The sequence below is a fragment of the Tympanuchus pallidicinctus genome, unplaced genomic scaffold (genome assembly GCF_026119805.1).
Source record: "Tympanuchus pallidicinctus isolate F22 unplaced genomic scaffold, pur_lepc_1.0 scaffold18, whole genome shotgun sequence".
Taxonomy (NCBI): Eukaryota; Metazoa; Chordata; class Aves; order Galliformes; family Phasianidae; genus Tympanuchus; species Tympanuchus pallidicinctus.
In genome coordinates, this window is record NW_026294699.1 from 6,434,880 (window position 1) to 6,458,342 (window position 23,463).

A 23,463-nucleotide genomic window follows, 5' to 3' on the forward strand; every position below is an offset into this window, starting at 1 on the left:
AAATTCATCTGTTTTAAACCATGCTCCCCAGGCTGCAGATGGAGCTCTTGGAAAAAGCAGAACCAACTCACCACCCTTCAATCAGTGCTGACACCTCTCATATCCCTATAGCTTATATTTCAGTAGAGCAAACAATGATATTGAACAAATCTTCACCACAACTTCTCTTCTAGTTTCACACTAGCAGAAAAAGTTAATTCAAGAATAATAACAGTAACATTTTCACCATTTCATAAAGTGTTTATTGAGGATGGTAACACAGGATAAATCATGCAACAGCTCAGTAAAAAAAGGGAATCATTTAAAGGATAAAGAATGGTAACTGGTGCTGCTGATTTTGGAAAGTCTATTAAAAAAATATTAGTTGTCCAAAAGTGACATCAAAAACCACTTGAAGCTGAACATGGATGTTGCTTATACAGCACTCATTAAAAAGAAAATGTAGATATTGTTTAAAAATGATCACCTACAGATTACTGTAATCAACAACTTACAAGCCTCCCATTTCTATAGCTGCAGTGGTGTCGCAGGGCTGTACTTCCAGGCCACTTTACCTCCTTTTCCAGAACAAAGAATACAGTTACAAGCATTTGCCACTAAGCAACATAACCAAAACTCTCAGTCTTCACAACCTGCACTGCCAAGTGCTATCATCGTTGGGATTACCTTCCCAAACATCATGGCAAAACAGGAAAGGCCAATTTCTCACGGCCGCAAGATTTCCTTATTGCCCTCTTGCCATCAGCCTGTTTTAGAAGGAGGACAACTACAGAATGTGACTGCTCCCCTTCTGGCACCAACATACACTTTAAACAAGGAACTCCACGTCAGCAGATGGCACAAGGATTGGGCACCAGCACATCACATCAAACATTGGTGGTTTTAGATTTAAGTTGACATATATTCACCTTTTGGAAAAAATAAATATAGTGGAATGAAAATTGAATCAAAGGGAAAGAACAAATGACTACCATCCATCAAGGATGCACATGTTTGTGCACTGAAAAAAAAAAAAAAAAAAAAGAAAAAAAAAATCAGTAATTTCAAAGAAATTCTTGAAAATTAAGAAAAAGTTTGCACTTTTTTCCTGGTCATAAACAATCTCACAAAAATCTCACTTTTGGAATTATTCCAATTGAAACCATACACTGAATTTATTAATACAGTATAAGTTTCTTTATGTAAAAAATCTTTATACATAGTAATAAAAAAGATAAAGGCAAGATGCATCAAACAGAAATCTGCTGGTTGTTTTTCCTCCGTTCTTACAGAGCCGCTGATGACTACCTGCACTATAAAGAGCTGTGTTTCTGACTTTCTGTCTCAAGCATCTTCACCTTTGCTTGTGATAAGGATTGTTCTGTCCAAGCATCCAAAAGGACAGATGCTGGTGATGTTTTTTGGCACTTACGCTGGCAAACTGAGCTTCTTTCCCTTGAGTACTGTAGGAAAGGAAAAATTAAAAAGTTAGCAATACAAACATGTGACCAAGAAACACAACTGTTAGAACTTCAGAGCAACCAAAACCTTCTGGTCACTTTGGTAGAACAGGTACACTGCCCTTAGTTCTCCCAAACTTGCCTCTCTATTCAATACAGATGAGCGAAACAACAATGAAGTCAGAATTCCAGCCCTGCCCTCTCACAGCACCCTGGCATTCTCACTTTCCAGCATCACTGGACATGCTATCCCATAACTGCGGTTTTTCAGAGTAATGACTAACACCACATTTACATATTTTTGTGACTATACGATGGATGCTGGAATACCAATGACATCAGAATTAGTAAAAGATCCAACAGAAACAACTGCTTCTATGCTTAGCATCTGCAGACACATACAACCACCTCTGGGCTCCAACAGTATTAAAATGCCGTAGGAAGTTGTCTGTAAGTGTAACACCTGCACAAAAAGTACTTTGTCAGTAGAAGTATGAGGATCATGCTTGTTGACAGAGAAAACTGCAACCTGTATTTAGTCATACTTATTTTCACATTTGTCAATAAAATTCAGCCTGTTACACATTTATCTCCGAACTTGTAGAATGTGTTCCTGATAAATCTAAACAGATTACAGTAATAACTTGCATACAGAATTAATGACTATGCAGTAATGTCTATGAAGTGGATATGCAGCTGCATAGTGCTACATTTTGTTACCTGCAGCTGCAAGTTATCACACTACTCACCTTTTGTAACGTACAAATAGAAGAAGTCACAGTAAAGAACAGTCTGGACCACACCAGCAACAACCGCGATGAGGTCAAAAAATCCCTCAAAATAGTAGCGCCAAATCCAGTTGACCAAGTACAAGGCACGGTACAGACCCAGGAAGAAAAGGTAGTGAGTAGTGATGGTCTCCGCTTCCCCAGTTTTGCTGATCATAAAGAGCTGGGGGAGAATGGCGACAGATTCAAGGTAGATGGAGAAAGTCCACAATATCTGGAACGAAAAAAACAACACAGATTATTCAACTGTCACACTGTTAACAGAAGCACAGGAGGGATCCGAACTGCCTTCTCATTCCTATCAACCAAAATCACTCTACTGGGAACAGGCACAGTACTTTGACTACCCTTGATACAGTAAAAAAAATAAATTAAACCTTCCTAATCAGCCCTGGAATGGTACAAGTAACAAGCCTTCAGACACCACTCTCCCAACATGTGGGGAGCTTGCTGATACAAGTTTACCCATCTATCAGTTCAGGATACGCAGCACCATTAAATACAGCTCACAATGCTGCTGCTCTGAAAAGCTGTGTGGAAGATGAAGTCCTTCTTCTTCCCCATTCTTCTAAAATTTTAAATCAATTGATTGGTTTAAGGAATGAATTAAGGCAGTACAAAATTTAAAACAATATCTCAAAATGTTGCTCAAATTCTTTTGCTAGTTAAACCATGCAATTCCAATGAATATCAGAAGATCAGTCCACTTAAAAAGAGCATATAAAGATATCTCTATTCCGGGTAAACACTGACCTGAACTCTGTAGTACATATTCCCCTTCTGACAGAAGAACATCTAGCTGCATCTCAAACATAACAGTCCCTTCTAACACTCTATGCTACTTGTGTTTCTACAAAAGGTAACAAGTATTAAAACTTCTTTTGGTTTCAGCAGGGGGCACCAACGACTCACATTCTGGGTTATTTCCTTAACAAACATAACAAAAGGAGGGATTCTTTTGAATTTGAGTGTCAAGACAGCTTTCTGCTTAATAAAATACTCAATAACATTAGTCTCCCAAAGTGCTTTAAGTTCTCTGTGACAACTAGACGGTAAAGATGCATTACAGAATTGGCCTGGACCTACTAAACACAGGCATCTTTCATTCTGCTAAAAAACATTCACCGTCATGTACTACAGATCTTGGAAAATAAAGTGCAACCTCCTGCCCATAACCAACTCACCTCCAGAGGAGAGAAGTCATGATTGACAAGAAACGAGAGTCCACCAACAGGAACTATCAGAAACTCCACCCTGAACGTATCATGGTTTCCATCATAGGTGGCCTTAAATTTCATGTAGATCAGGTACACGGTGGCATATGAGCAGGCAATGTAGATAAGCTAAAGAGTGAGGAAAGAAAAAGAAATACCCACAAGGTTGCAGGATTACATTAAACCCACTGAACAAAGCTATTCCCAGGTACTAGGAGGAATAAGCTGTCTTTTTCAGTTTGTATTTTTTGCTTACATGCTTCTGCAATTGCAATTTCATGCTACGTGGTGGTATTCAGCTTTTCTCAGCAGGGAATAATTAAAACCAATGAGCCAATGATGTTTTAAAGTGTCACCTTGCCTCTGGATGAAGTGACTGTCAGAAGTTTCTTCCTGTCAGGGCTCATTCCTTGAGTAGAAACAACTGCAGCACCGACTGGAAAAGGAAGACTGCTTCTGCTACTGCAAGGGCAGCAGCGGCTCCATCACTGAAGCTACGTATCTACGTGTGCATACATACAGCAGGGAGGTCTTTTTTTTTTAAATTCAAAAAGTTTAGGGGTGTGGTGGCTCATCTGGCAATTAAAAAGGTACTGAATCAAGCCCCACCTCAACTCAGCTATGTAACATAAAACAAAACAGCTCATTTGATTTACAGCTTTAAACATCTCCTACATCTGCAGAGCCAGTGTTCTCTGAAACCAACAGGCCATGAAACCAAAAGCTAAAAGACTGCCAGAAGCACTGAAGAGGAACTCAGTTTCAATTTCAGTTGATGACAAACCTCACCATTTTTAATTGTTACAGCACAGCAGACTTTATACTTATTCCCCATGGGACAGGTAAGTAGCCTTATTTTACAGGTAAGTAACCAGAATCAGAGATAATACCTCACTTCCTGAAGGGCACTCTGCCATCACCAGGACAATTTAGTACAATACATTAGACAGTCTAGCATCTGCCTCATTTTCACCATAAAGAAAAATGTTCCAAAAACCTAATTGTATTTGGTATAGGACATTCACAATGGAAAAGAAACAGATTTAATCAAACAAAACAACAGTAAAATCATAGCTTGCAGGTGGCACAGTCTCCCCAGGGCAGCTCTCACAGCCCCAGGATGCTGGACTTCCAGGAGTGTTTGGACAACACTTCAGACATGGGGTTTGGTTTTGGGGGGTCCTGAGTGGAGGGAGGATCTGGATACAACAATCCCTGTGGGTCCCTTCCAACTTAGGATGTTCTGTGATTCTATGGCAGGATACCACATCTAAGGAATCCCTACCCCAACTGTAGGCTAATGATAATTGGTGCAGTCAGAGAAGGCACTAAGAAGTGCCAGTGAACCCCAGCCCATCCCTGAAAGTTACTTAATAAGAACAGTATATTCTGTGGCACTCAAAGTTTCCAGAGACACCAAAATAAAAGAACTGCAGCCTACACTCAGAGGTACTATGAGAAATGAACTGTGTGATACGTAATGCTACAAACCACAAAAACTGAAGTCTGCAAGTCAGGAAGAAAGGCAGTTAGTACCAACTTGCTTATACTCCCAGAGCACAGAACAAACTCATACTTTTTATATATCCAATGACTACTTCCAGATAAGCACATTTCAAGCTGATACCTACAGTTTAATTAATACTGCTTTAAAAAGAACAACACAAGCAACAACAAGAAAACAGAAACACAAAACCAAACCTGAAGGAAATTCTGAAGCAAGTTCCCTTAATTCTTCAGTATTATCCATATTATTAACTATCTAGCCTTTCCTTCTGGTAAAATTACATTATCCTCTAAACTAAACTGAACTAAACTAAAACTGAAAAGCATCACAAAAATCCTAGAATAAAAGAAGTGGATTACAGTGTCTGTTGTGGTGCCACCAATGCCAAACAAGCTGTGCTCTTCCAGTCTGCTGCTTTATTTTCTTGTACTGGGCATCAGTATTTGCAGAAATAGAGCCAACAAAACCAAATCTGGGCTGACTAACGCTCAGTTGACAAGCACAGGGGTATAAATCAGATGGAAGCCACATTCTTGAAGTGAACTCCTGAAAACTTCTGATCAGCTTCTGACAAAATGTTAGCAGCAATTCTAGCTACACGCTTCGAATACCAGTTTCCCTTGTAGAAAGAGATTTTTCTTTAGCCTTTTCTAACGTCTCAAATGAGAAATACAATTTATTTAAACCATTTTTGCCAAGGGCTTTTATTTTCAATAACCAAAGAGGCATTTGTTGTAAATGTCACAGTCCCCACTCAAAGTTTTAAAATAACTGCATGCAGAGTGTAGAAAGAGAGTTTCAAGTCCATTTTTCAACACTGTTTACCCAACTACACAGTGGGCATTTAAAGATGCCTCACTTCGTAAAGTTATGCATGCTGCATGCAGCAATACCAGCTTTTCTGACTTTCCAGTATACTCTACCTTCATAGATGTGTTATACAATGAAATGAATGAAGTGAAGAGGTCCAGATAGCGGGTAGTGAAGACCAGTGCAAACAGAAGCTGGCTTTTCCCAGAAATACCTAAAGCAATAAAGGAAATAATTATTTTAAAACACTTGATGCCAAGGCTGAGGAAGAACATATCCCTTATTTCTATGCAAGTTGATCACAAAATTAAGACAAAATCTGAGTTTCCAGAGCAAAGCTGTACAAACAGAACTGTACGTTCACCTCCTTCAGCAGCTCAGCTGTAAGTTACCTACACATTACTGTACTGGAAAAGCTGCTAGCACTACTTAGAAGTCACTCACAGCAGCCTCTATTTTCTCCGGAGCTATGAGCTGCTTGTTCTGCATTATCCTTGGGCACCACACAGCAAGGCTGCACTAGTGCTCAACCCCCAGTGTTACCAAGAGGTATCTCTACCTGGAATGATGTAAGTACCACAGACCCAGAGATGACCAGGAAGCGTGCTAGCATCAGTTGTGTGGCTTTAAAGGAACTGTCTGATGTGAAGACTCAAGGTAATTCAATTCTGAATCTCAACTGGCCAAATGGCAGGAAAAAAAAAAAAAAAAAAATCAAAAATAGATGTAACTACATAAAAGTATTTAAAAAGGATCACGAGCTGAAGTAACAGCCACCTACACAGCCTCTTCAAAGCAGCTTTCAGCTTCAGGCCAAAGCCCAGATGCCAGCCTCAGTACTTTGGCCACTCAAGTTTCTGCAGCCAGCGACAACCACAGCACCACTGACTGACTGAACACCCCACAAAAGTTCTGCATCATCAACCACTAAAAGCTTCTGAAGACTGAAGAGAAGCGTCATTCCCTAACACTGATGTAAAACCACCAAGCTTTTATCTTGCTATTCCAATTATTCTTGTTTTCAGTCACCCAGGGTGAAAATAGATTAATTTGTTTAGCTAAGCACACAAACATTGCTCAGGAAAACAAGACGGAAAAACATTCTCTAGAGAAGGTTATGAAGCAAGGCTGAAAATCCTTTTTGCCTTTATACAGTGATATTGCTGATAATGGTTTTATTAACAGTGCCACAAAACAACTAAAAAGCATGCGACACGCTATGGCTTCACCTTGATTAATGCTTCAGAAACACTAAGCTGCCACAAATGAAGGGACTGGATATTTATACATGAAGTACAGGAATGGCTGAAACTGTAACAGTTAGGAAGGTATTGCAGCACTGTACCTGCACCATAAGCCACGTTAGGTGAGCCTTACCTGGTGTTTACACAATAGCCCCCAGTGGTCAATAAGTACAGCAAACAGCAAGACCCCAAAAACTCATTGTGGGGACTGAAAGCAACAACACAAAAGCCCTAGTTAAAAAGAACAGCAGCAAAAAACAGCCACCAAACTTTTCCAAAGTTAAGACAGAAGTTCATCTGACATTTCTGAACCCCAACAAGGCAGCAGCCTGCAGCAGTGCTCGCAGCAGTGCTCGCAGCAGCCCCCCAGACAGGACAGGCCTGGCCCACACTCCTGGGGTGCACAGCCTCCAGCCCATGCCATATCACCATGTGCAACATCAGGGTATTTCACATGGTGTTTTCTTTTAGTTACTGACCACACACAGCAATACACAGCGTTTCAAACACATTTATTACTGGCCACTGCTGTATGTTTGGATCCAGGTGTGTTGTCACGTAAATACAAATGCAATAATGGAATATATGTGACAAATCCCTCTCAACAAGTGCAGCCTCATCTCCCTCTAGAACCAAGCAGTTGCTGGTTTTACGAATGCTTTCGGTATTACAGACTTTTGAATCTTGAGAATAGCCGGGAGTTCTGGAAACACACCACAAAACCAAGGCTGAATGGATTTCCAAGGTAAGTAGGGCAGAGCAGGCGAGGTCCAGAGTTCAGACCAAAGGCCCGCATGGCGCAGGAGGGCTGGGTGGGAGCTGAGCTCTGTGCCATGAGCACAGCTGAGATCCACACCACGAGCAGAGCTGCAGGACGTGAGTGAACATCGCACTGATGGCTCTGATGACCAGACTATCACTACACCAGCACACTGCTGGCTGACAGCTGTGACACACAAACCACACTGTCATTCTCCTCCTGCTCCTTTCATTTCCACAAACATTACCTAGTTCTGGAATAACCACATGCATTACCATTCCCTCTTTTCCCAAAGCCTTGGGCTCAAATTTTCACCTCTCCTTTTTATTTTATCTTCACGCACTGAAAAACTTCAATTCCTGCTTCCAAGCTTGGCTAAAAGCCCCCAGCAGCCCTGCTGCCAGGCCAAAGCACAGCAGCATCCACCGCAGCTCGCTCCTGCGGGGCTGGCAGCTATGGAGGCACTGCAGGGCACTCGGCTACTGCACGGCCATGAAAGGTACGGGCTGAAGCTTTTCTAAGGAAGGCCAACTTTTTGTCATGGAGCCCTCAGAGCCTTTTTAAAGAACTTCATAAAAGCCAGTTAGTTCAGCATGAAGTTTGCATCAGCCACAGAACCACAACTCCTCTGGGTCTGCTAAAGAAATACTAACCAACCTATCTCTAAACTCAAATTCTATTGACCAAAAGGCAAAACTTTCCTTCAGAAAGATAAATGAAATTCCAGACCTACTTAAAACAGTATTTTCTGAGAAAACATAGACAAACTGGCAACAGCCTATGGCAAAGTACTGTATAAAACCTTCAGCTTAATGTATGGTGCTGTCCATAGCAGATACTTGAAATTATGAGACAGCTCCATGGCCCAGCAAAAGCATTACACATTCATTATCTGCACTACTTTTTTTCCAGACGATTCAGCATATAATTTGCTGCAGGTCACCTTTAACACTTGACAAATGACACTGAGAGAAGCAAATCAATTCCCAGGCAGTAATTCACAGCACAAACAATCTAATTTAACTTGGAACAAATTAGAAAATACAGTCTGACCATGACAACGTGTGAAAGCAGACTATTCTTCAAGTCTCACAAATTCCCTAATTACAACACTAGAGTCAATAACACGTTAGCTGCAGCATTCTCCACTGCTCCCAGTAATTATTTCCGAGGTGCTGGTTGGAGTGGTGAACGTTTTCCCCACTCCTCGATGCAAAAGCTCAAACAAGCAGTCATGCAAAAAGCTGTCACCCTGCCAACTGTGAAATCACAACTTGATTTGCTTTTGCCTCGTTATCTGTTTAGCGTACTGACCGAATTAGGAAAAATAAAGAGATAACTCTGTCTAACACTGACGATGCAGGGAGCTTCACGGCACAGCCCTGCTCCAAAGGAAGCAGGAGCAGCGTCTCCCTCCCCCAGAAAGCAGCGTGCTGTGCGGGCCGCCTGGCTCCAGCTGCTCTCACAGGCCTCCAGCTCTGCCTAACAAAGGCTGCAGGCTCACACAGATGCAGCGAGACGCAGAGCCGGCACCATGCGGCTGGTAGCTCTTCATGGATCACAGCCTACGAGTTAGCAATCACTTAGAGGCCTCAGTTTATTTTTTAAGCTCCTACTGCCAGGGAAATGCACGGTTAAAGCACCTGCTGGTCTGCTCAGTCTCCTCAGTCACCAATACCCCCAAGGTGTAATTTTATTTAATTTATGAACTGTTCAACTGACCACACATCTGAATCACAGAAAGCCCTCTAACAGTGGCAGCTAGCCCGAACCGAACACCAACTGGCAACCATTTAGGGGTCGCTGTTGTGGACTTTACAAACACGTTCTGGGTAAATATATTTATAATGCCTTTATTCACAGAAATGACAGCTGACAACCAGAAGCTTCCACAGGTAGCAGCCCCAAAGCAAAACCCAGGCTCTTCCAAGGCACTGCTCTCCTTCCAGCCAGCTCATCAGCTCCCCAGTGCTAATGCCGCAGAAGAGAAATGGATCTGGATTACTCCTAAGAATTCAGGCAGAACTAGAACACACGAAGCAACAATCTCACACAAACAAATCCACATTTCAGCATTCAGCTGAGGAAGGTGAATGAATCACTGTTTCAGCTTAATGAGTGCAGGCATACAGCTATGTCAGAAGACGGGAGAGCTGAGGGCCACACAAAATATTTGCCCATCTGCTTCTCTATGCTGGAGAAAACAATACCAAAACCGTGACAAGTAGGATTCCTCTTCCTTACTAACAAATCTCTACCAACAGCAATCCTCAGCCATAACTGACCCAAGAAAAACAATGTCAGAGCACCTTTTGAACAGAAAAGTGGGACTGGGTTACGCTGTACTAGACTGTGAAAATTACCTCACGTCCAAAGGTCACTTACGAGTCTCCTAGCTGAACTACTACTCCAATTTTAGCCTTGCACCAGAACTCCTCATTTCCCTACTTCAGTCTATAAGATATTACTTCCCAGCTCATTAACCCTTGGTTGGTTGCAACTCTGACAGCATTTCTTATGTGTGACAGAAGACAGAACACCATATTAGGGCTGGAGGCCAGATGCTCTCCTGTCAGAAAGGATCATCAGGAAAGACCTCTTGGGCTCCTTGGCCTCAAAAGTGACATCCTCTGACAGCACCTTATTTAAACGGTACAGTCATTTACTCGATGTATTTTGTTGTTAGAAATCACACACAAAAAAATACTGCTATAAACCAAAGCTGTTCATCTACCGTGATTTTTCTTTTGCGCTATCAAGCGGTTAGCAATAAGTGACCTGATTCGGAAGCAGAGAATCCATGCTCCCTCTTACCTGTAAGGTAGCGGAGATTTCATTTCTCCACTCTCATTTCTCTTGGGCTGCAGCCCAAACCCATCCCTCACAAATACCCACCGACTGAGGAGCAATCGCAGCCCTGCCAGCACCAGACACATCGGGCTGCCCGCCGCTCCTTCCCGCTGCCACGTCACAGCAGGCCGGCAGCACGGAGCGCCGCAGCGCCCAGGCTTTCCCTCCCAGCTCTGCAGCAGCAGCTCGAACGGACCCGCCAGCGGTACGGGTGGCCACGTTATTCTTACTGCAGGAAAACAAAGGGGTGAGCGCGCCGGCTCGCCCTGCACGAATCCCGGAACAGAGAAACTTCAAGATGTGCGAACTGCGAGTCAGCTCGTCGCAGCGTTGCAGCCCGCGGGAGCGCCGCTCGGCTCTGCACGCACAGCAGCACGGCCGCGCCTCGGGAATGGACGGAACGTGCTCCGGCTCCTGCTGAGGGCAGCCCGGGCCCGGCAGCAGTCGCCCCGGCCCGGCTCCCCATTCATTCGGCGCCGGCAGGGCCCTTACATAAAGAAGGAGGTCCCTGTGGGGGGGGCGGTCGAAACAGCGCCGCTCGGGGATTCGAACGAAGAGCTGCGGGCGCCGGGCCCGCAGGGAAACCGCAGCTCCCGCGGGTGCCTCCGCAGACGTGGGGAACACGCCGCTCCCCTCAGCCCACCCTCAGCGGGCGGCCCGGGGCCTTCGGGGCCGCAGGAGGCGGGCGCCAGCGCACCCCGCCGCCTCCCGGGCCCCAAGCAGCCCCGGCCCCGCCGCCCTTCCTCGAGGAAGGAGCGGCCCCTGCAGCGTGGCGGAGCTGAGCCCCGGCCCCTCCCGGCCCCGGCCTGCAGCGAGGAGGCGGCCACGGCGCCCAGCCCTCGACTCGGCCCGGCCCGGCCCCGCCGCGCTCCCCCGGCCCGCCCGGCGGCCTCCCGCACGCACCAGCGCAGGAGCGGCTCTTCCATATCTTGAGCAGCAGGATGATGATGGCCGCCAGGTGGGACAAGTCCCCGGTGAGGCGAAAGATGTTCATGGCGACGGAACGGAGGAGCAGCCCGGAGCCGGGGAGCGAAGATGGCGCAAGCTCAGCGGGCACCGAGCGACGTGGCCCGGGGACGTGGCCAGACAGCCACCGCGCCCGGTGCACGCTGGGAAGCGGAGGGAGCGGCCCCGCCGGCCCCGCCCCGCGTCCGCCCGCGGCCGTTAGCGCTGAGGCGGTGCCAGCCGTGCCGGGAGGCCGCGCTACGGCCGCCCCGGCTGCGGGCCTCGCTTTCGCTCCGCGTTCCTCAGGTGCCCTTTAGACGAATAGATTCGAGATTCTTCCTTAGTGGGGGAATGGGCCTGCGCGCCCAGCAGCACTATGAGTGGGAGAAGGAAGAGGCCGTGTAATGTGGCACTCAGACACTGCGGCTGACATTTGATAGCAATTGTTATGTGAAAACAGTGATGGGCCTGGTTCATGCTGAGCAGCCCAGGAGTGCTTACAAATCCTCCAAAAAGAAAAGACAAACAGGAATTGTTCCTTGCACACTAGGGTTTTACGAGTCAGCATCTTTACAGACCTGCGTCCTTGAATCACAGCATCGCTCAGGTTGCAGAAGACCTCTAAGATCACCAACGCCACCCCACCATGCCACTGACTTCAGTGCCGCATCTCCACAGTTCTTGAACACCTCTAGGGTCAGTGAACCACTTTCTGTACAGCCTATGCCACTGCCTGACCTCTCCAAGAAGCAATTTTTCCTAATAACCAACCTCAACCTCCCCTGGTGTTCCTTGTCCTATCACTGTTACCTGGAAGCAGAGGCTGGCACCCACCTCACCACAGCCTCTCTTCAGGGAGTTATAGAGAGCCATAAGGTCTCCCCTGAGCCTCCTCCAGAACAAACGATCCTGATTCCCTTAGCCACTCCCTGTAAGATTTGTTTTCCAGATCCTTTACAGCTCCACTGTCCTTCTCTGAACACATTCTATCAGTGTCTTGTAGTGAGGGGCCCAAAACTGAACACAGCACTCGAGGCGCACCCTCACTGTCACTAAGTACAGAAGGACGATAAACCTCCTGCTCCTACTGGCCATATTATTTCTGATACAAGCCAGGATGCCTTTGGCCTTCTTGGCCACGTGGGCACACTGCTGGCTCGCGTTCAGCCTGCTGAAGGAGAATATTGCCATCAAGCATCCAGCCCAAAGAAGGATCTCCTCTGAAAATACTACAGCGGTGTCTGTATCAAAATCAGAATAACAAAGAAAGCTAAGACCATTACTACAGACCCTGTATATTTTTACAGAACCACGCTGTGTAAAGACTGCACAAAACTTCCAGGGCTGCAGCTTCCCACCAGAGCTAGCAGCACCGCTATGCTGCACTGACCTGAGGACACAGCTCCCTGTGTTGGCAGTGTGAGGCAGGCCACAGCCAGGACCAGTCTGGCCACAAGCTTTGCCCACAGGGCTAATATAACAGCCCCCTTATTGTACCAGAGACTGCAGTTAGCTGAAAAAAGGGCAAATATGAGAAAGACCCTTAAAGAATTGGGAAAAATACTTGCTTAGTTTTAATTCTTCTCCGAATGTTTTGTTGGGGTTTCTTTTTCTATTTGAGCTTCTTAGATATGTATTTTTTTATTTTCTAGTTTGCTTTCACTCCCCTCTTCACAGGTTTGTTTTTTCTGTTTCTTTGAAAAGTCTACAAACCTCTCCTTTTGACAGTATTACCAAATGGGTAAAGCCATGATAAACTTGAATCAATAATAAGCTAACTCATTTTACTTTCTTTCCTCTGACAAGCTCTTCAGTTGTTCAGGGCATTCAAGATAGCATATTACTGCTTCCAGAGTAACTAAAAGAAAAGCTACAAGCATTTGAAACGAAAATGTAAAAGTTAACAGGTCTTTTCCACTCCCCATGAAGAGAAGGCCCTATACATTTCAGCCTCAGCTCTGGATCAGAAACTACTCTCAAACAAGAGACATGTTGTCACCGTGTCTGCAGACCTGGCATACCTCTTCACTTTCTAGTTCCAGCAACTGAGGAGCTGCAAAAGGAAGTCACGCTGTCCCTGACATCTCCCTGCAGCTGACAGGAAGCAGAACTCCCTGGCAGCATGGAACAGGCTTGCCATCCCCCCCCAGGCAAGCTCAGCTTTCTCTGGCACTTGAAATTATTCTCACCTTTCTTCAGCCCTCAACTGAAGCCCCAGGCTTCTGACATTTCACTTGCCTTGTCAATGAAAAAAGTGGAAGGTGAGAAGCACATCTGATACTCTACTGGAGAACCTGTGCTTCTCAAAGGGACGTTGGTGTCAGAGCTCTGGGTACTCAGGTGATGCAAAGGGCACTGCAGAAGTGGATAAAGATTGTCATAGGATACAGCAAGGCACTGAAGTTCATACTGCCTGAAATCAATGTCTCATGAAAGAAAGAGGCTGTACAGCATCGCACCTTCACTCTGTTCTGGTTTGAAGAATTAAAAACACTTCAATCATAGATGTATCTTCCCTCAGAAAGACATAATAGAGCGTGAAATATTACCTGGTATAAATATGCTGTCCTGGGCACTGGCAGTTAGTAGACTGACTGCACATTTCATAGCCAGCTGAAAGGCTTCTTCAGCACCTTTTCTTGATGGTCTCAGGAACGGAATGCCAGTGAAGCTGTCCATGGATTTCAATGGACACTGCCTCAGACACTGATAGCCATCACATTATCCCGCATATTCTCCTGTAGTTTAAATATATGCTACATTCTTCCATGGATCTCTTCCTGAATATAAGTCAAAACAATGACCTTCTCATCTTTGAAAAGGGCCCAGCACAGAAATAAATTGCATAATCTTAATGATCATTTTAGAGAGACTGAAAAGAGGGTGTCTCTCCTGAAAAAGTGGAATGTGTTTATTGCACAGAAAAACCTCTGATTAACGCAAGTTATGGAAGCAATTACATAAATGATTCGCCTCTTTCAAAAGCAATGGCATCAATGATACTGTTGAGAATAAATAATTATTTTCTCAGTTCATACAGGATATATCCAGAGCTTTTTTGTGGTCTGAGCTGTTTTCTGACACCTGATTAAATTCAAAACATGTCAGGCTCTGGTTAGACATAACCCAGGGCTCTATCTTCTGCATTAAACCAACAGATGATTTTGACTATAGCAATGCCTATTTGTACAGTTCCTTTTTATACAGTGGTTAACACTTCTTGGATAAAAGATTACCAGAAGAAAACACCATTCTCTAATTGTCGTATTTCTCCTCTTTCTGGATTTCTGGTTGTCTCTTCTTTTCGTCCTCCAAAGAGAAGATTTCAGATCTTAAGTGAGATGCTATTATATATTTATTAGAGTAATTAATACCAGCTAAAATTTTAGAAAATAAATGTTACCTACTGCCAGCAAAGCAAGAAATCCACTGATCATAATTTCTCCACTTAGAACTGCAATGTACAGTCACTTGAATTGCAAAATCTGAGCGTGACATGTGTTCTTGTATCATGAGGGCAAGAAAATCCTTATTAATCCAGACCAGAAAAGCAGAATGATGCTGAACAGCAAAGGGCAGGAACAGACAGATGGGCACTGGCTGATTGGTACTCTGAGCAGAAAAAAATGTAATGCATTTCCAGACTGTGTACTTGTGGGTAGAATAAACAAGATGTTAATTTTGACAAAAATATTGTCTGGTAAAGAACTGCTCCAGGTCCTAGAAGAGACAAGGACTGTCAGAGTATTTGAACTAGTGTCCTAATTTCTCTGTTTAGGAACTGATTAGATATAGTCTCATAATGGACCAAACACTTTACCAAAATATATGAAAAGAAATACTTGAACGGTATAGTAATTTGTTTGAAAAGTTTGGCCTTTTTAAAACACACTGTATAACAATGCACAAAATATTCTTTCCGAGGAATGATTTCAGATTTCTGGGGGTAAGAGAAATTTAATTTTCATTAAAGTTTGTGTGTATTCTTTGCAGACTTGTCTTTTCTACCCAGTCTCCTTCCTGTTGTACTAGGGAGGGAAGACAGAGCCCTGACCTCAACAGTAATGGATTAAGCAGTCCATGTGGATGTGTTACATCATATGACACAGGAGTGAGTATCTTACTAATCAAGGACCAGAAGGGAGTAAAATAAGATTCTTAGCTCTGTTGAGATATAAGGCCCACGTATCTACAGTCTTCCTAAAAAACAAAGAAACCACATAGTTACCAAAACATTTTCACTGAGATAAAGAGATTTCATTGCTTACACTTGCATTTCAGCTTAGAATATCAGGGTTTTTGAGGGAAAAGGTTATTTGGGCTGATCATAAGGGAATTGAGGTACTTCAGTTGAATGAGTTATGACTCTTCAAATTATCATTTACAACAACGACAACATGGTAAGAGCCAAAATACCAGCACATGCCCTGTGATCAGTGCTATGGAATTATCTACTCATGTGACTCACTCCAAGTAATGGTTAATTCCTTGCTTATTCCTGAGTTGTGAAACAAGAGTTCTTTGAGTGGGGGATCTCTCCCATATCCCCACACATTTCAGCTGGCACACGTGGAAGGCATGGCCACATCTGTTTCAAGATGGGGAGATAGAATGGGACTTCTAACAAGATCCCAGTCAAACAGGATGGGACTGAAAGCTGTGTTACGGGAAAACAAACTGGGTGGTGATGATCCTGAGACAGGCAAGGAGTTCAGCTATTCCAAAGCGCTTGTGCTTGAAAGAAATTACGGCACAGATGGCACAAAACAAAGAGCTCGTTCCTGCTCCAATTAAAAGCTCAACTCTTGACTCACATAACTGCAGACAGAATCACTCCCAGGTATGTTGACAGAAGAGTATTTTCAGCTCATATGGATTTTTGAAGCACTTGGTATGGGGCAGTCACATATCTTCACAGTGAACTGGAAATGCTGTCTCTTCTTGACTATGACAGTATTTCTCCCTCATCTTCATAGAAGCGTACACAAAATTCAAGCCAAGTAATTTATGGAAACCAAACAACCTTTTAGTGCTTTCACATTTCAGTGAGGCAGGACGTTTTAAGATGAGAATACAGATAAGTATAATGCGTTTGATCCATCAAAGCGTTTTTTGCTTTAGTGGGTGTTTGCATGTATTTGCTGGGATTTATTTCTATTTAAGGAAAGGCCACAATCTATTGTTTACATGCAGAAAAGGAAATGCAGTGGGGAAAATGCTGATATTTTATCATTAGTGCTAAAGTTGCAAGGCAACTTGCAGCAATAGTAGTTCTTTGCTCATAAATGCAATGCATGTGGTACTGTTCAACATCATGTCACATTTTCTAGGGTTAGAGATAGGCAAAGGCAGTTCCTAAAGCAGCAGATTGCTAAAGGGGAAGATGGAACAAGAAGGGGTGAAAAATGGCAATGCTCTCACTGCTTCCTTTGCCAATAACAGTCTTGAAAATCAGGTTGGCTCCTGTTGCTGCTGCAGGAGTTACAGACCACCTGCGCCTGTGGTGGGAGCTGTTACTCCCAGCAACAGCAAAAGCTCACCCTTCCCCAGCAAGAAGCTGCAGCTGCTTCTCTCCTGCCTTATTCTTATCACTTCCCCAGCTGTAGCAACTTTTCAAATCTGCTTTCAGTGCAGAGAAGCTAGATTTGATGTTTGCCATAATGAAATTCAAATAAAAGTCTGAAAGACAGCCCTAAATGGAGAAGCTGAACTTTTAAGAGTGATCAATGCCTTTCTTCAATTCCAGAATAAGGACTTTTGCAATGGCAAAATGGAAGATGGTACCATGAATTCTTGGCATAAAACCACGCTGATGAACACAACGATGTATATTTACATGCAGCGAATTTTTAATTTATCTGTTTTTCCATAGTTTAAAATACTTCTATCTGACATGAAAGGCATTAGACATACAACTATATGTGATTCATAGTTATGATAAATTATTACAAACCTTGTGGAAAGTGCTGGATTGACAGTCCTAGTAGTACATAGTCCCAGTGAACAGTTTTCTCCTATAGTTTCTAGCTGTATCCTTCAACCCTGACCAAACTGGAGGGTCATCTTGTGATGAAAATAATAAGCTTTCCATGGTGCATTTTGTCCCATCAAATACAAACAGTATTGCACTGCCCTCTGTGGTAACAATCCTGTGTTGTATACATGCAGCTGTGGGGAATACATTTATTAAAAATGCTTAAATAAGATCACAGGACTACTTCTTAGCTGAGCAGGATTTAAACTACTGTCCCAGAAATGAAATTATTTTATTGCAACAGCAGTAGCTTTTAGCGTGGCTTCTAATTTGCCACACAGAAAGAGCCTCTGTCCTGAGGCTACAAACTATAGGAACAAAATGCAACAGATGGATTGAAATAGCATGACCAAATAAACCAGAATAAAAAGGACTGGGATAAAATACATCAGCTGCTCATCCTCTGTGTCATTCAGGCTCCTCTCTAACATATACGGTTATCTTCCAGTAACTTTCTCATGACACATATAAGACATTTGCAATTTTGAAATTTGTTCTGAAGTATTTGGAGGGATTCCATCTTACTTGTTAATGGTAAAGCAAAGGAGATACTTCACATCATGATGCCAGATGAAGGTGTTGCTTTTAAGAAATTAACCAGGTTGCACTCAGGCATCTGAGCGCCTCTTCATTCTGCTCTTTGTGCTAAGCTGCAGATCTTCAGCACCTCCTTTTCACAATCTCCAGAACACTAAAAATCAAAAAGCAAAGAAAAATATTGTATTTTTTGACATACCTTGATTTGCAGCCTTAAACACTGAGTGGAATACTAGAGCATTTGGTTTGCTTAACTAGCATTTTTACCTTAATCCCATCAGTGCTCTTGTTAAATCTTATTCTGTTAAAATTATGAAATTCAATAAAATTCAATGGCAACATTCATTCACCTAGAGGTTATCACAGCACTTGTGGAATACAATCTTATCAGTGGACTGGAACAAGCAAAATACAGATTAATACCAACAACATGCTCTAAAAAACTGGACAAATTGATTGGTGTTACATGGAATTTTAAATATACTTTTGTTAAGGCTGGCCTTATAGTAAAGATAAGATAAGGTGCTTTACTCTTGATTAGAGTCTGAGATTGGCTAAGAGTTACAAGACACCTCTGCAATACAAATAAGTTATTCAGAAATTGCTACCTCCATTTTCAAAGCAGAAAGGGGGTCTCAGTCCTTCACCCTCCCATGTTACTGCTAAGCCATTACTGTTACATGTGATATAAGTCTCTCTTATAAAGATCCCTCCAACTGAAAACATAACTTACCATAAGCTTAACACTCATGGATTCAGAAAGGCACGTGCAAGTGTGAACAAAGCACACAACCAGATGCTGAAGCTGCTCAGACAGGGAGCACCTGAAAAGCAGAATGCTTCATGCTTTACTTTCACAACATACTTCAGACTAGTGCTATCCTACCTAAGCCAGCCTGAAGAGGTGTAGCAAATTACAACATTTCAGGCCTCCTATTTATATTTAGCAGCTCAAAAGATGACAACATTTGGAACGGTCAACTTCCATGCATGGCTCCAAAGAGAAACATTTCATAGGGGTAGTATGGAATAATAGGTATAGCAAGAATAATGAATGAGAAACTCAAGAACTCAGGTGATCTTTGCCCAGGAAACTCCTCCCCTGTGGCATATCTACAGGAAAATTGTGCCACGTGCACGAGAGATGTGGGCTGACAGCACAGGTCAGCTGCTTCCAGTAAGATCTGCTTTAATTTCAGCAAGGGCATGGTAGCAATTCAGTCCTCTTTTAGCGCCTCAGCATTCCTCTTTTTTGTTCAACATCTTATCTCTTGCTTGTAGCAGTGGAAGGAATAATATTTGCTGTCTGATAGTGATAATCTCTCAACACTGGCTTGACTGTATGTGAACTATCACTAACTGCAAAACATCCATATATACTCACCAGCATAACTTGTCTCCAGTATGGTTTGTAATACGAAGAAGTAGTAAGTTAAACCACTGGAGCCTAGGCTTTCTTTCCAAACAGGATGAGAACAGCAGGGGGAAAGCAGGGCCCTAGGTCCAGTTTGGATAAAGGTGCTGATCCACCCCAGTGCCACTTCCTTTCCCATTTGCAGCTCAGCCAACCAGAGCCCTGCTCTAAACTTTTAAGGCAAAGAACATGGGAAAGAAGGACTGGGGAAAGCTCTCTGTTTCAGCCTGTTTTACACAAGCTAGTGCTTAGCACAGTGTCATCCACTAGCCAGCTGACAGTTTTCTTTCATTATGCTGTGGGTAAATCCAGTAGCATCCTTGTAATTCCTCTTGGTCAGGCACATGATTGGTGGTAGGAGTTAAAGCTGATTACAGAATTCACTCTAGCTCTCCCTCACAATATGGGTGTGATCCTGATGGGTGCTGAGATGCACATTGCTCTGGTGCACCAGCACCCTCCCCTCCAAGCAGAAGTGGGAAGTGGCTGTACTCACCACCTGGAGCTGGGGGTCGCCTCGACAGCGGTATGCAAGCCGTGGTGGGTGCCTCGGGGCTGTTGGTCCTGGCTCCATCCAGTGCCAGCTGAAGGCTCTGGAGCTGTGATGCACTCAGATGCTCACGCTGTGATTCTGTAACCATAGCAGCGTTTTCAGGGCCCAGGTTTGCTATTTGTTTTGGTGACAATGCCTGGGAGTGAAAAAGCCAGAAAAAATCATTTAGACCTCCACTTACAGACAGGTAAGGAATGAGGAGAAAGGGCCTTCAACATTGTATTTCTACAGGAAAAAACTCAATAAAGCTTAGAAAGAGCTCTTTGTTAATTTATTTCACTGGGCATTTGCTGCTCGGCTGTAACAGCTTGAGAAGCTTTCTTTGATAACACTTGATTGGACACCGCTTCAATATGTAAAAGGAGTTTCATTGTCCAGTCACTTTTCTGACTTGTGCAAAGACAAATGACACTGTGCCTCATCTTGTGTTTTCGTGTATTTCCTCTTATACCTGCTCCCAAGCAACCTCTCTTCATCTATATTTAACCCTTGATTGGAGGTATCAGTAGGGAAAGCAGTGAGTTGAAAAATAATATGTTTTAATCTCATGATTGTTTCCTTTTTTAGACTGCAAATCCTCCAAGTTTGGACGTACAAGTTTGTATTTAAAAATGAATATGGAAATTATAATGTTGTAGTAATTATGTTACACGGAAATTAACCTGCCATGCATTGGCCATGCTGGATTGCTTCGATTCCAGCTAACAATCTGCAGCCCCAAGAATTGCAGCCCTCCTGCACAACATGCCATCTCTGCAGCAACAGTTCTGCATCCAGGTTCTACTTTACAAGGGATTATATTTTCCCCTTCCAGGTAGGTCAGAGCACACCCATTTTTCATTGTCTAGCAAACGATATGCTCCTTTAAACCTCATAAACTCATGTAAATGTCTGTCATCCAGAAACGCTGAGATGAGCCACTTTTAAACTAAATTAAGGTCCATTATACAATGTAGTTTTTCAAAAATCAAAACCTGAATAATGTATGTAGCTCTACAATAGCATAAAAGCTATGTAAACAAATTCTGCTTTGAGTCTTTCAAATACAGCAAAATGTTCTGGGAAGAACCCTGTTGTTTTTTAAGCACATTTTTTATCATCATTCCCACTCACTTCGCAAGAAATTCTAGAGGGTGCCATAGACCTTCACCTTCGCCTGTTTTCCAGACAGACAGTTTGGCAAAGAGCATCTCAAGCTTATCTAAACTGTCAGTGGTACTGTGCAAAACAGTAACTGTTCAGGGAGTTATTCTCATTTATGGATCCTGACACAGTTAACTGTCTGTTTAGCTCATCTGGCCATAAATACATCATTTGACTGAGCATCTGAAAGAGACCAGACTAGGCAGAACATTAATCTTGTCACTGAGTCAAATAAAGTCTGGGCCAATGACCTCGAGATCCACATTCTAATTTCTGGTCCACATTCAGAATGGTTGTAATTAGATGTAATTCCTTTCTGATCTGTATCTGCTTGTACAATCTGTTCCTCAGAGCTAACACAGGGAAATGTTGCCAGATTTCAGGATAATAAAAAGGCTCTTACTTAAGTCAGCACAGAAATCTGTAGTTGTGATAGCATCTCTACAAATGCTAATAAACAGAGAAGAAAACTCAGATTTGAATACAGTGTGAAAAGAAAGAGTCCCTTCTGTGCTTTCTGACCCCAGGTCTTTGCTTTTTCTCTGATTCGCATTCTGAGGAAAAAACAAAGCTTGCTTAACATGTTTTATGCTCATCCCAAGTACAGATAACACAGTTTAAAGTTAATGTTTTAGATTTCTGACTGTCTATCAAACCATAGAAAAAATTCTTACTGAAACCCCAAACCAGTGCTGCAGTTTATTTATACCAGAGTTAAAACAATAAAAATTCAATTACTTCTTCACTAACAAAGCTCTTACTTGGAAAATTTCAGCAGGTATACTTCTTACTGCTATTGGCTGGAAATATGGCATCAGGTTTTTATCAAAAGCTTTTAATTCATCCTCATTCAAACCACCTGCAAAGACAATACAGTTTTTTTTATTAGATTGACTTTTAGGGTAACACTTGTGCAAAATATCTAATAAATGTATTTCTTCCATATGTTTCATTGAGGAATACTGGTTCTTAATCTTGTTGTTTCTTACACTGTGTTCAAACATCATAAGTCCTTAGCCACTGGTATGGAGCGCACTCTAACTGAAGAACCACTAAATAACTCTTGTGGTTGTAAAAGAGACAGCTGAGGGGAGATCTGAGAAAAATCTATGAAGTCATAAGCAGTGTCATTAGAGAATGTTTCTTCATAGTCTCCTCTAAGACAGGAAGACTTAGGGAGCATTAACTGAAATCATTGGAAGGCTTTAAAAAAAGTGCAGCAGGAGGCACCTTATGGAGACTACCACAAACTTTTCCTTAGTGCTAATTGCTGAATGCCCATCCCAGCAGCTGACTCCTCTCTGGAAAAAAATTCCTTTTGCCAGTCTTGAAAAACACACTGCTACACGAACCTTTCACTCAACACTTAATAACACTGCCTCACAACTATCACCATCTGCAGTCTGAAATTTGTTACCTGCTATAGTACCAATTTCCTGTAACACAGAGCCATTCCAGCTGGTCGCAGTTCCAAACACAGACTCTGTTATCTTCTTGAACTGCCTCAGAACAGGGGTGCTACACAGCAAGAGGCCAATTCTTGCAACAGCAGCACTGCAAAAGACAAGGTTAACATGAAATGCTGCAATTGCATGCAGTACTAAAAGTGCCTGGAATATAGTCTGCAGTAGCAAGAATGTAAACCCATTCCTGAGTTAAAATATATGTACAAACATTGCAAGCAAATGTTGAACGCCTGGAGCAAAAACCCAGGTTTCACAAAATCATAGTTTGGAAGGGACCTCTGGAGATCATCTAGCCCAACCCCCTGCTAAAGCAGGTTCCCTACAGTAGGTTGCAAGATCTCTGAGTGCATTACTTGAGTGGTGGGATACAAATGGCAGAGGAAATTTAAAATGACTGTGTTTTAAACAGCCACTGTATGCTTTCTGTAACAGCTACTGCCTTCCTTAAAGCATTTAGAATGCAAACAAAAAGAGCCCTTTAGGCTCTATGAATCTTCAAGGAAAACAAGTTTGCATTTTATCAATAGAGATACTAACAATTCTGTTATGTTTCAAAGGCTGTACCTGAATTCAGCAGTCCTTATGGACATGATTTCGGTGGAGTTCAGAGCACAGAGAATAGCTCCCAATCCAACTAAATCAAAGCTTTTTAGTGTACTCATTGTTTGCCCAGAATCTTCTAGAAAACTTTGCAAAATAGATCTTGCCTGCAGAAATATGAAGATAAAAGGTGTGAATGGAGTAAATATAATTGAAGAT

The 23,463-nt window shown here is 42.9% G+C and overlaps 2 protein-coding genes across 3 annotated transcripts in view; both read right to left on the minus strand.

Annotated features, from left to right (window-relative positions):
- Window positions 1-219: 219 nt before the first annotated feature.
- Window positions 220-11,719, minus strand: KDELR2 (KDEL endoplasmic reticulum protein retention receptor 2). Its single transcript, XM_052680342.1, has 5 exons — window positions 11,516-11,719; window positions 5,872-5,972; window positions 3,412-3,570; window positions 2,189-2,441; window positions 220-1,442 (listed from the first exon to the last, which is right to left on the minus strand). The coding sequence occupies exons 1-5, from the start codon at window positions 11,604-11,606 to the stop codon at window positions 1,408-1,410; spliced, it is 639 nt and encodes a 212-aa protein (XP_052536302.1). The 5' UTR covers window positions 11,607-11,719; the 3' UTR covers window positions 220-1,407.
- A 5,665-nt stretch (window positions 11,720-17,384) lies between these two features.
- The window catches only part of OTOA (otoancorin), a 36,072-nt gene continuing 29,993 nt past the window's right edge, over window positions 17,385-23,463 (minus strand). For both annotated transcript variants that reach the window (XM_052680498.1, XM_052680497.1), the window contains 6 exons: window positions 23,269-23,411; window positions 22,656-22,792; window positions 22,000-22,097; window positions 20,039-20,231; window positions 18,862-18,952; window positions 17,385-18,282 (listed from right to left, as the gene is read on the minus strand). In XM_052680498.1, the coding sequence (XP_052536458.1) occupies window positions 18,876-18,952; window positions 20,039-20,231; window positions 22,000-22,097; window positions 22,656-22,792; window positions 23,269-23,411 (648 nt within the window). In that variant the 3' untranslated portion in view covers window positions 17,385-18,282; window positions 18,862-18,875. The remainder of the gene's footprint in view (window positions 18,283-18,861; window positions 18,953-20,038; window positions 20,232-21,999; window positions 22,098-22,655; window positions 22,793-23,268; window positions 23,412-23,463) is intronic.

Bases quoted from the DNA above. Each gene is read 5' to 3' on its own strand.
- KDELR2 (XM_052680342.1), bottom strand. From the start codon at position 11,606: ATGAACATCTTTCGCCTCACCGGGGACTTGTCCCACCTGGCGGCCATC. The intron at 5,973-11,515 runs GTGCGTGCGGGA...TTATTGCTTTAG, and splicing joins GAAGAGCCGCTCCTGCGCTG to GTATTTCTGGGAAAAGCCAG. The intron at 2,442-3,411 runs GTGAGTTGGTTA...TTTTCGTTCCAG, and splicing joins ATGACTTCTCTCCTCTGGAG to ATATTGTGGACTTTCTCCAT.